Raw genomic sequence first — 13,112 nt, 5'->3', positions numbered from 1 at the left:
GGACATTTCCAGTAATAAATTGTGAAATAGTCCATGAATAAGTAGTTGGCGGAGTTCAGAATTACCCCCTAGGAAACGTTGCAGGTCTAGAGACATATTACGAAGGCGAGCACCATTTTAACGCTCTGGGCTTTGGCTGTTAAATATGTATGCCAGCCGCAAAGTACTTCCCGAAATTAATGGCATTTTACAGCTGCTCCAAAGGCAGCGTATTTATATGGAGATGTATAGATTCTGGGGCTGTGGTGGCTTCCCAAATGAAGGGCTAATTTTAGAGGATAGGGCCAGGGAGGGGCTGGGAGAGAAGGGTCAGGAAGCGAGCTATCTGGGGGGCCTTTCCTGAAAGAGTTTTCCACCGCTGGCTGTGATGTTTAACCTTTAGCGCCATCGGGCATGGTCTCTAGGCTGGAAAGGTCACTGCAGTACCAGGCCACCCAGCGCACAGAAAGATGATAATGATGTTAATAATAATAATATAATAACCATAACATGGCAGTTTACATTTGCTGGGCATTGTTCTAAGTGCTTTTCAGAGATTAACTCATCTAATCCTCACAACAAACCTAGAGGGTAGGTTCTGTTATTATCCCCATTTTACAGAAGGAGGTAGATTTTGCTCTGGAATCTATGTGTGCTTGGCGATTGTCCCGGCCAAGAAGGAACCTTCTCTCCAATTCTTTCCTTGAGCTCTCACATCAGGGCCACCCAGTGCAGTGGGGCAGTTCGTTCACTGCACAAGAGTGTCTGACGTAGCAGTTGAGGTAGGATTGGAACCTCGCTCGGGTCCTCTCATCAGGTCCCCGGCCAAGGTTTGGGCAGCGCTTACCCTGAGACAGTGTCAGAGACTTGCCAGGGACTGCACAGTGGAAGTGTCCCCACAAGCCTGAGTCCCCTGCCCTCAGGGTAGTCCCAGCCCCTTCCCCGGGGCCCCCTGGACTCTTTTCCAACCTTGTGAGTTGCCTCTTTGGCTGAGGGTGGCGATGGGAGGCACTGAGGCTTAGCACGGAGTCTAGCCCGAGAACCCAGCTTTCTATCTGGTTAGACTGAGCAGTGGTTCTCTCAGAATCCCTGGAGAGGCGGGAAGCCCTTGGGGATGCAGACACTTCCTTGCCCTTTCTCTGAGCATCCCAAGGGATGGAAGAAAATCTAGAGCGAATCAGGCATGGGGAGGGATGGGATTTTAAGAGGTAGCGTTGCCAGGGAACCAGGGCCAGAGAATTGAGGCCACCTGCTGTGGCAGGAGCCTGGCACAAGGCTACAGGTGGAATTCTGTACCTGATGAGGACTCTTCACTGCTCAGCCAGCTCCAGGGGCCCAGAGTGTCATAGGATGGCCCCACCATTGAGAGGATGACAAGGGGCCTCCCTAATGAGGTGTGTGCCCTTCTCGTGGGCCTGTGGACCTGAGCTTCCCAACACACGCGTATTCAGTCAGCTAACCATTGTCACCCATCAGCTGAAGGCTTGAGGCCTTCTGACATGTGGGGGTGCTGAGGTGGCTTGGGAAAGGTGAAGGCCCAGAAAGAAGCCAAGGAGCTACAGGCAGGAGGCACGGGGACCCGAGCTCCATCAGACTGTAGTTCAACATCTCTGTGACCTTGGGCAACTAACTGACCTTCTTTGAGCCTCAGTTTCCTCATCTATCAAATGGGGACAATGTCACCTATCTCACAAGCTTAAGAGGCTTAAATCAAACAGCCTGTGAGAGAGTTTAGGTCAGTGGCTGGTACGTAGTAGGAACTCAATAAATCACGAGTTTGCCGAGTTGAGCCCATCCACGGCGGTTCCTCACTCCGTGTATCTCAACCTTGATGAGCTCAATAGCTTCTTTCCATGGGTCTTCCTGCCTCCACTGCCAGTTATTCTTTGCAGAGTTCCAGGAGTTTATTTCTAAATGAGGAATCAGGCAGAGTGGTGCTTTCTCTTTCTCTCTCTCTGTTTTTTTTTTTTTTTTTTTTTTTTTAGGGCCACACCCATGGCATATGGAAGTTCCCCGGCTAGGGGTCAAATCAGAGCTGTAGCTGCCAGCCTACACCACAGCCACAGCAACGCAGGATCCGAGCTGCATCTGTGACCTACACCGCAGCTCACAGCAACACCGGATCCTTAGCCCACTGAGCGAGGCCAGGGATGGAACCTGCATCTTCAGGGATCCTAGTCAGGTTCATTACCTCTGAGCCACGACAGGAACTCCATGAGCAGTACCTTTTCAAAGCCCTTCACTGGCTCCCCATCACCTGGGAGGGAGGGAGCCTGATGTGGGACTGCTGTCACCTGTGCTCTGAAGCCACAAGCCCACCTATGAGGACCCCCCTGCCCCCTCGGAAGAGGCACCCACGTCACTCAGGGCCTCTGGCCCAATGAGGTGGTTAAGAGCTCCCACCCCTGGGGCCACACCATCCTGAGTTCAGATCCTCTCAATGCCAGCTAAGTGACCTCCCACAAGTCACCTAGTCCTCGTGAATTTACTTTCCGCATCTATAGACTGTGGTGACTAGTATTGATCCCCCAGAAGGTTGAAATTCAGGTTAAATGAGGCTGTAGGAGCTACTGTCCATTGAGTCCTCCTGCCTTCCTACTGGGCTCTGTGCTGGGCCCTCCATGGGCACTATCTCATTTGCTGGTTTACTAGTGCCTAGCAGGTTCTCATGTAAATGCAAACTATCACATCATAGTTATCAGGAATTGCTCACTAGCAGATCCTAACCCTGGGGACTAAATCCTTGAAAAGAGAGATATCAGGGAGCATGTAGATATAATCTTGGTTTTTTTGTGTTTTTTTGGTTTTTTGGGGGGTTTTTTTGGCCATGCCCATGGCACATGGAAGTTCCCAGCCCAGGGACAGAACTCACAGCAGCAACCTGAACCATTGCAGTGACAACATGGGATCCTTAACCCACTGTGCCACAAGGGAACTCCAAGATCTAATCTTTTTTTTTTTTTTTTTTGGTTGTCTTTTTAGGGCCACACCCACAGCATATGGAGGTTCCCAGCTAGGGGTCAAATCAGAGCTGTAGCTGCTAGCCTACACCACAGCCACAGCAATACCAGATCTGAACCTTGTCCTCGACCTACTTACACCATGGCTTGCAGCAATGCCTGATCCATAACCCAGTAGTCGAGGCCAGGGATTGAACCTGCATCCTCATGTCGCTAGTCAGATTAACCCTAGATCCAATCTTTTAAACAGGATTTGGGGAGCGGTCGGGGAAGAAATGATCAAGGACCTTCTGCTGCAGGCAGCTCAGACTTGAGCACATGTGAGAAACCCCTGTAGGGCTTCTCAAAACACACATTGCTAGGCCCCACCCAAGTGTTTCTGGTTCAGTATGTCTGGGTGAGACCTGAGAAGGTGATTTCTGAAAAGTTCCCAGGTGATGCTGCTGGTCTGGGGACCACACTTTGAGGACCCCTGGCCTGTGTTGATGGTGCAGCAGAGCAAGCCTGGGATTCAGAATCTGTCTTGAGTTTGAACCCCTGTTCCCCCAGTTACTCACTTTGTGACTGCAGCACGATCAAATCAATAAAGACCTATCGGAGTTCTCGTCATGGCTCAGCGGAAACGAATCCAACTAGGAACCATGAGGTTGTGGGTTCGATCCCTAGCTTTGCTCAGTGAAGGGGTAAAGGATCCAGCGTTGCTGTGAGCTGTGGTGTAGGTCGAAGACGCGGCTCGGATCTGGTGTTGCTGTAGCTGTGGGGTAGGCCGGTAGCTCCAATTCGACCCCTAGCCTGAGAACCTCCATAGGCCGAGAGCACAGCCCTAAAAAGACAAAAACAACAGTAAGGACCTCCCAAGTCTTGTGCATCTGTGAGTCACAAAATTGACGACACTTTTCCCTCTAGTGACTTAGCAGCCCATTCTTCTTTCCCAAAATATTTTTATTTTTGAATTTTTAAAAAATTGTCTTGGAGTGTAGTTGGCTTACAATGTGTCAGCTTCAGGTACACAGCAAAGTGCATCAATTATACATGTACCTCTGTCCATTCTTTTTCAGACTCTTTTCCCACATAGGCCATCACAGAGCACTGAGTGCGATGCAGCAGGTCCTTGTTACTTATCGATTTTGTTTATAAGCGTGTGTATAGGCTAATCCCCACCTCCCACTGCATCCCTCCCCCCAACATTTCTCCTTTGGTAACCGTACGTTTGGCCTCAGAATCTTTTGAGTCTGTTTCTGTTTTGTGAATAAGGTCTTTTGTATCATTTTTATTAGACTCCACATATTAGTGATCTCATATGATATTTATCTTTCTCTGACGGACTTCGTATGATAATCTCTAGGTAGGTCCATCCCTATTGCTGCACATGGCATTATTTCTTTTTCTTTCTTTTTTTTTTTCAACAGCAGCCCATTCTTCTGAGCTCCTCCCCAAAGATGGCTTCAAACACCCTTGCAGAGGACTTGGCCCAAGCTCTCCGGGCCCGGCGCCTCCTCTGCCTTCATCTGCCCCTCTCCCGTCTGTCCCCGCAGGAGGAGCCCTTTGTCATGTTCCGGAAGTCTGACAGGACCCTGTTCGGGAATGACCGGTTCGAGGGCTACTGCATCGACCTGCTCAAGGAACTGGCCCACATCCTGGGCTTCTCCTATGAGATCCGGCTGGTGGAGGACGGCAAATACGGGGCGCAGGACGACAAGGGCCAGTGGAACGGCATGATCAAGGAGCTCATCGACCACGTAAGGGCGGCAGGAGCAGGGACGTGGGGGGAGCTGAGGACCTGCCCCCTCGCCAGGAGGCTTGGCCAAGTCCTGGGTGCACAGCAGGGTGGGGCGTCTTGGCAGGTGACAGCCCTGGAGTCAGGGAAGATGGAGCCAGAGGAGCCATTGAGGCTCACCCAGCCCATCCTAGACCTTACCAGCCTTCCAGCTGAGGGCCTTCAGCTTTCCAGGAGCATTTTCTTTCCTTTTTTCTTTGCTATTTCTTGGGCCGCTCCCGAGGCATATGGAGGTTCCCAGGCTAGGGGTCTAATCGGAGCTGTAGCCACCAGCCTACGCCACAGCCACAGCAACGCGGGATCCAAGCCGCGTCTGCAACCTACACCACAGCTCACGGCAACGCCGGATCGTTAACCCACTGAGCAAGGGCAGGGACTGAACCCGCAACCTCATGGTTCCTAGTCGGATTCGTTAACCACTGCGCCACGACGGGAACTCCTCTTTCCTTTTTTCTTTCTTTCCTTCTTTCTTTCCTTCCTTCCTTCCTTCCTCCCTTCCTTCCTTTCTTTTTTCTTTCTTTCTTTCTTTCTGCTTGTTCTTAGGGCTATACATCCGCATGTGGAGGTTCCCAGGCTAGGGGTCGAATTGGAGCTGCAGCTGCCAGCCTACACCACGGCCGCAGCAATGCCAGATCCGAGCCATGTCTGTGCCCTGTACCACAGCCCAGGCAATGCCAGATCCTTGACCCACTGAGCGAGGCCAGGGATCGAACCCTCATCCTCATGGATGCTAGTTGGGTTCATTTCTGCTGAGCCACAACAGGAACTCCCCAGGAGCATTTTCTAACCAAGCCCTGCTCTGGAGGGCAAGAGCCTGATCTGTACCGCCTCCTTTCTATCCCTTCTCTTCTTTTATCCTTAGAGCGACCCAGTAAGGTAGGTACTGTTATGACCACCCACTTAACAGACAAGCTGAGGCAGAAAGAGGTGACAACTCCTAGCTAGGAAGCAGTGGAGCTGGGACACCCTCTGCTTCTGAAGCCCTGGGCTTCTGACTTCCACGAAGAGCCACCTGACCCCAGGACCCAGGGCAGAGGAAGATTCATGCTACATCTTTGCAACCTAAAAGCATCAGCCAAAAGGATTGTTATCCACTTTGCCTTTCCAAGGGCTGGCAGGAGCATCAGGACCTCCTTTCTGTTGGACCTGCCTGCCCCTCTCAGAGGGGAGCTGGGAAGGGAAGGAGGCTGGAGCTTAGAGCAAAAAGGCTTAAGCAAAGCTTCACCAGCAGAGTCATTTCCTCGGCCCTAGGACATCGGGCCCCCAGGGAAGGACTGATGGGAGAAGCTAATGGTAAAGAGCATGAACTTGGCCTGGGCTTGAGTCCCCCTCTGCCGCTTATTAGCTGTGTGCTCCTGGACAAGTTTCTTAACCTCTCAGTGCCTCAGTTTCCTCACCTGTAAAATGGGAATGATAATAACAGCACCTTCCCCATAGGCGGCCATGAGGACTTAAGGAAGTTGACATCTGAGCCCTGCACAGCACCGTATCAGTAATTGCTCTTATGTTTTATTTTTTTCATTACGGCTATTCCTTTGAGGCTGGGGAAGGAGCTTGAGGAAGTCGCTTTATCTCCCTGAGTTCATTTCCTTACAGGGAAAGACTCATACCTGCCCCGCATGCTTCTCAGCTTGTGTTCGGGGGTGACGACTGGTGGGGAAACAGCTCCTAGATGGGGGAATTCAGTGTAAACGGGAGGGAGTGGTGTTGTCACCGTTATTAGTAATAACTAATTATTATGGAAATCAGTCAGCAGGCACCAGAGACAGCTCCATTTGCCGGCTCCCCTCGAGCTTTGTGAGGGGGGCTGTGGAGTGTGGAGCTCCGGGTGGGCTCTGAGCCTGTCATTTGCAGAGGCGAGCTGAGCTGGGGAGGAAGCAGGGAGCACACCGAAAGTGGAGGCCATGTGTGGAAGTGAGCCCCGCTGATGCTGGCCCGGCCACCCACAGCATCTCCAGCAGCCCAAGAGCCTTGCCGAGTCATTTGCAAGGGGCTGGAACTGATAACCCAGCAACTGCCAGCCCTTCCTAAGCTGACCCTCAGCTGGAGAAAAGAGGGGGTCTCCTCCCTGGCTCCATGCAGCCGTTTCCATCAAGACCACGGGCCCCGACAGCACACGCCGGAGACCTTGTTAAACCCAATTCCCTGCAATTGATGAGCCTATTAATCCTAGCTTGGTGCCATTTTTAATAACATCATAACCATTTATTAGTGTCGTCAGATAATTAGTCTTCTCACTAGCTCATAGAAAGCGTGGTAAAGGCTTGGCAATATTATTACTTCCTTATTAGGGATCTGAACGTAGATGTAAAAATGATGAATGCCCACCTTGGCGAGAATCTGCCCCCTGAGGCCCATTTGGAGGCCCTGGGTGGAACCTCTGACCGGCAGGACTTAAGAAGTCCTTCCCTGACACTCTCTGCTCATCTCTGTCCCATGCCACAGGCCTTCCGAAAAGCCAGGGTTATGGGGGGGAGACAGGTACCTAGTGGGTTCCCTCCTGTTCACATTCTCACCTTGCCTCAAGTGGCCTCCAATTATGGGAGCAAAAAAAGGTGATCGGACAGAGCCGTGGTTTCTCCATCCATCACCCATCTCTCTCCCACTTCGTCACTCTCTCCATTGTTACTGCCTGCTGACAGTGAGAAAGCTATTCAACCTTTCTGGCCTCGGGAGTTCCCTTCGTGACTCAGTGGTTAACAAACCCGACAAGGATCCATGAGGACTCGGGTTTGATTCTCAGCCTCGCTCAGTGGGTTAAGGATCCAGCATTGCGGTGAGCTGTGGTGTAGTCTGAGCACGACCCTCTGAGGCCACCAGGCTCTCAGAGGTGGCTTGGATCCCACTTTGCTATGGCTGTGGTGAAGGCTGGCAGCGGTAGCTCTGATTCAGCCCCTAGCCTGGGAACTTCTATATGCCGAGGGTGTGGCCCTAAAAAAAAAGCAAACCTCTCTGGCCTCTATTTCCACATTTAGGAAATGGGAATAATTTTCAAAAAGTCTTCTGTCCAGGATTCTTGGGAAGCTTTAATGAGGTACAGCACAGAAATGCTTAGCTGAGTGCCTGGAGATCAGTTACTGCTCAGCACCTTAGAACTGCCCTTGCCTCTTCCTCACCATTTCCTCCTGTCGAAAGAGTGTACACGGTGGCAGTGGGAGAGTTGGTCCCACGGTCGTGGTCACCCTGGTGGGCCCCAGTGATCCAGCATCTAGACCTTGCCCCTCTGAATCCAAGCAGGGAGCCTCAGGTAACTGACTCGCATTGATCAGACTGACAAGGAATTGAGGCATACACTGAGGCACCACCCCTTACCACCCAGGGTGGGGGGTGGCCTTTCCTGACACCTGTCATCCAGAGCTCTGTTCTGGCACCAGGTCCCCAGGATCCTTCTGGGGAGTAGGGAGCAGAGCCCTAAGTATGGAAAGCTTGAGTCCAAGAGGAAAGGCTACTGCTGGAGAAGGGGCAAGAGGCAAGCCTGGAAGAGCCCTGGGTGCCAAAGCGAGGATTTATTTGGTTTTAATCCCAAGAGCTACAAGACACAGCTAAAAGATGCAGAAGCAGGGGAGTGGCATCAAGGTGGCACTCGTGCCACTGGGCTAAACTGGAGCCAGTGCGGAGGCCGTCTCTGGGACTTGGGTGGAAGAGAGCCTGGTGGCCTCAGAGGGTCATGCTCAGAAAGGAGGGGAGCAGGTGACCCGGGATGGAGACACAAAGGGAGAATCGATGAGGTTGGTGACTGGTTGGGTGGAGCAGGTGAGGGGCAGGGAGGAATAGAGGACACGGTGTGAAATCCTCACTCGGACAGCTGGGGAGGTGTTGCCATCCCCCCAGATAAGAGCCTCCTGGAAAAGCAGAGGACTGGGGAGAGGCTCTGAGATCATGTCAGGGTCGGTGTCCCTGCAGGTGGCTGGGCCCTCAGAGGGGGGAGCAGGGCTGGAGGCTGAGCTTTGGAGTCACCAGCACAGCCTCAGGGCAAGCCTTGGGACACAGAGAGAGGCAGAGATTGCTGGAGAGAAAAGAGTTGAGAAAAGGCAGGATCCTGAATGGCAAGGTAGTATGAGGAGGCAATGAAAGGGAGGCTTCAGCAAGATACCCGAGTCGGCAAGGCCAGAGAGGAGGGAGGGAGGCCAGGGAGCACGGGTGACAGAAGCCAAAGGAGGAGAGGCTGCTGGGAAGGGTGGATGCAGGATCTCAAGCAGCAGATGGGGAGGTTGAAGGAGACAAGGATGGAACAGCATCCATGAGTTGGCATGAGTGTGCTCTCCCGGAGATACAGGGTCAGCCCCAGCACGGGCTCCTTGAGCACCCCTGGCCTGGCCTCCTGTAAACCTTGTTCTCAAAGACCCAGGAGTCCCATCCTGGCTGCTCTCCCAGGCCCTCCAACAGGGAGGAGAGGGAGAAGGAGCTTGGCCTCTAGGGAATGGATGCACGAAGCCCCTCCAGGCCACAGGAAGCCATTCATTCTTTTATCTCCAAGTTGTTACATCTTAATCCTCACATGTGAGGTGGTTTCCCTGGCTCTTGGATGGGGCTGGACCAAGATGGGTTTTGACCAAGATGGGTTTTGACCAAGATGGAGACAAGGAGTAGTGGTGGGTACCCCTGTCATGGCTTCCCTTCCCCTATTAAAGCAGTCGCGCTGGGCAGAGGTCCCTCTGCCTCCCTGAAACCCTGAGAGCAGAGCAGAGGGTGGCACAGCTTCAAGGAACCGTTTCCCTGATTCTTCTTCTAGACAGACAGTGCCTTTGGACTGTCCTGGCACTGCCCACACCTGGCATGGGACTAGGCACAAGCTGGCGGTGATGAATGAGGGATGCGTGAATGAGCACATGGACGTGCACACCTTCCCCAGGGTCATGGCCGTGGGGTCCTGACCCCTGAGCTTGCCATCCCAAGTGTGGGAGGGGAGGATCTGCTGTCAAGGCTGTGACCCCATCACACACGGTGTCCCCTGCCCTCCCACCAGGAACCCGATCGTCGTTCTGGCTGGCATGCATTTGTGTTAGGAAGGGCTCCAAACCCTTGTTTGGCTGGCCAGGAAAGGCTCTGCCAAGCTACCTCCTTCAGGCTGGTCAGTGCACTTTGAAGCAAGGCATGCTGGGAGCTCACCCGGGGCAGGTCAGAATCCTGGATGGGACAGGGCAGTTGAGAGCAGAGAAACAGATGGACTGAAAAACTAGCCTCTTGTCAGGGCAGCCAGGAGGCCCAGAGCAAGGACTGAGGAGCCCTAGGGAAGCTTAGGTTCTACTTGAGGACTAGGTAAGCAGGGGAGAGATGCAGGAACGACTTGAGCCACATTGAGATTCACTGCAGAGCTGTCAGCTGCCAGGACTCAGCGGGCAGAGACCAGCCTGGGAAAGACCTGGAAAGAGCCTGGCAGGAGGTCAAGGTCCAGATAACCAGGATCCTTGGCAAAGGAGGCTGAGCAGCAAGGAGGTAGCAATGGAGCTGCTGGGGTGAAGGGGGTGTTGGAGGGATGCTGAGGTTGGAGGGAGCGAGAACAAGCCGACCCTCCCGCCCAGGACCATTCATTCCTTCATTCTCTCTGCAAAGCTTGATAGAGCCCTGTCTTAGCCTGGGCTCCTGGGGGGTGGAGCCTGAAGTGGAGGCGTAGATGCCGCTACTGCATTTGGGGATGGGATGCCCAGGAGCTTCAGGGCAGAATAGTGGAGCCAGAGGGAGGGAGAGCTGATACAAGGACACAGTATTGAGCCGGTTGCCACGGAGTGAGACTCATCCCTGAGTCTGTGCCCCAGGAAAGCCTGATGAAGTGTGTCTCAGGACCACCTCTCAGGGTGAGGAGAGAAGGGGGAGCAGGTTCATCTATGGGCTCCTGACTTCCGTGCATTTCTGGGTTTGGCCGGGCAGGCATGAGAGCCAGTCAGGACGCTGCTGCAACATCCACGGGAAGTTGTGGGGGAAACAGGCAGAGGGGCTGTGCAGAGACAGGAAAGCGGGGGACCAGAGGTGTCCAGGTGGGCAGGAAGTGAGAGCCTGTCAGCTTGTGCCTGCATGAGGTTGGTCGTAGCCAGGGGGTCTGACCTGGTGCATGAAAGGGGTCTGAGCCAAGCGCGAATCGCATGCCAGACCCAGGGTGGTGACTAGAGATACAGAGCACCCAAGGTCCCAGAGGGAAGGAAACAAGCAATGAATCAGCCAAGTTAAATTTCATTAGAATTTTCATTGGTGCAGCAAGGGGGAGTATTATGGGGAACTGGGGGAGTATAAAATTGGGGAATGACGAGTTCCCCTCATGGCACAGCGGTTAACCTGACTAGCATCCATGAGGACGAAGGTTCAATCCCTGGCCTCACTCAGTGGGTTAAGGAGCCGGCGTTGCCGTGACCTGTGGTGTAGGTCGCAGATGCAGCTCAGACCTCATGTGGCTGTGGTGTAGGCCGGTGGCCACACCTCCGATTGGACCCCTAGCCTGGGAATCTCCATATGCTGTGGGTTCGGACCTAAAAAGACAGAAAAAGACAAAGAAAAATGGGGGAATGACTCGAGCTTGCCTGCAGAGGTGACTCCTGAGCCGAGACTTGGAGAATGAGGAAGAGACTCCTAGGGCGTGGATGCGGTACCGACCTGGGTGGGTCACACCTCACCAGGCATCCTGCAGGGCTGACAGCAACTGTGCCGGGACAGACCCTGGGTGGACACTGGCCTCATGGCCACATGGGGAGTGGGGAAGGGGAGTTCTTTTAGAGATGAGCATGGAGGTGTGGTGAGCAAAACTATCAGGATCCCTCCCCTGGGGTGGTGCAACCCCGAAGCCGGGAACACCACCTGAGCCATTTTGAAAGACACCACCAGGGCTTCGCTGGTGGGATTCAGGGACCCACTGTACTCCCAGGTCTGGGAAAGGCACAGGTTTCGTTACCCACTGCAGGGTGTCCGGCAGCTCAGGAGGCCTATGTGTGAAGCACAGGTACATGACCCTTTGGTCAACACTTAGGAATTTTCTAGCACCTGTCCCATCTCTTTAGATATAGACAGGCTTTTCCAAAGTTCTGGGTGGCCATAGTGCTGATTGTTAAGTGTGGCACCGGCTGGCTGATGGGACATCCGTGGATACCATCTGAGACTCCGTGTACCCCCCTGAGAACTGCAGACCCCAAGGAAGGGCTCACTGGGTGACCTCCTCCAACTCTCGGCAGGTGGATCCATCTGTTTCTCCCATTGATCAAGTCATTCATTTGTTCATTCTGTGTGTTCAGTTAAGCCCCATGCTCGGTGCTGTGGACAGTGTGGGCCTAAGCGTCAGAATCCATCCCCTGAGCCTCAGAAGCTTACATTCTAGTGGAGGAAGCAGGCAGTAATCTAGGAAGGAATGACTATAGATGGGGCTATTCCACGAGAGGAGTGTGCCCAGGTGGAAGAGCTTCCTTGAGGCATGGGCTGGGAGATCCCGTGGATCAGAAACCAGTGAGGAGGCGCTGCTGCTCCATCCCAGGAAACCCTGGAGAAAGGTCCCAGAGACCTTGTGGGAGATGCGGGTAGCTCCAGAAATGCCTTGGCCGTCCCCTTGGCCAACAGCACACAGAGAAATCCAGGAGGGGTCTGGGTCGTTTCTTGTACCCCGGGGTACCACAGAAGATGGTAGGGGAGGGGCACATGAAGGAGGACGTAGGCTTGGGAGATGCCCCCCAACATCAGCCATGGCCTTGAGACCCTGCATTCTGGTCTCCCAGCCTCCAGCTAGGCTGGCAGATGTGACCAGAAGATCCGATCTCGGAGTTCCCGTCGTGACACAGCGGAAACACATCTGACTAGGAACCATGAGGTTGCAGGTTCGATCCCTGGCCTTGCTCACTGGGTTAAGGATCTGGCGTTGCTGTGGCTGTGGCGTAGGCCAGCAGCTACAGCTCCGATTCAACTCCTAGCCTGGGAACCTCCATATGCCACGGGTGCGGCCCTGAAAAAGACCAAAAAAAAAAAAAATTCAGCTGTGATAAGAGCATTGGGGAGCAGCGCAGGGGCTACAGGAATGTATAAACTTGACCTCACAGCCTATGGAGGGGACAGGCGCAGGGACACTGCCCCCAGCTCCCTGAGCTGGGCTGGGCAGGGTCTGCCTGGGATGACGCCACCTTCAGGACCCTATGGGATGGGAAAAGAGGACCCCTAGAGACTGGAGACCGAGCTATGGTCCATCCCGGGGGGGTGTCCCTGTGGCTATGAAGTGGGGAGGACCTGCCCATCCTTCCTGAAGGACAGGGGCGCAGCACAGAGCCTGCTGGGACTCAGGAATGAGCAGGTCTCCCAGGCCAGGGACGGGTGCGCCATCGTCCTCACCACCAAAGCTGTGAGGCTGCTGTCAGCTCAGGAGGCCAGCATGTTGGTAGTTGACCCATCCATGCATGCTCGTGAATTGACGAGCACTCTTTTCCCCTTTG

General features: G+C 53.7%; 1 protein-coding gene across 1 annotated transcript in view; it reads left to right on the top strand.

The window, feature by feature from the left end:
* GRIK3 (glutamate ionotropic receptor kainate type subunit 3) overlaps window positions 1–13,112 on the top strand; it is a 92,736-nt gene that overhangs the window by 45,412 nt on the left and 34,212 nt on the right. The window contains exon 9 of the mRNA XM_047793377.1: window positions 4,475–4,678. Coding sequence (XP_047649333.1) covers window positions 4,475–4,678 — 204 coding nt within the window. The remainder of the gene's footprint in view (window positions 1–4,474; window positions 4,679–13,112) is intronic.

The sequence above is a fragment of the Phacochoerus africanus genome, chromosome 8 (assembly GCF_016906955.1).
Source record: "Phacochoerus africanus isolate WHEZ1 chromosome 8, ROS_Pafr_v1, whole genome shotgun sequence".
In the NCBI taxonomy this organism is placed as follows: Eukaryota; Metazoa; Chordata; class Mammalia; order Artiodactyla; family Suidae; genus Phacochoerus; species Phacochoerus africanus.
The sequence above is the reverse complement of the archived record's forward strand: the minus strand, read 5'-3'. Positions and strand labels throughout refer to the sequence as shown.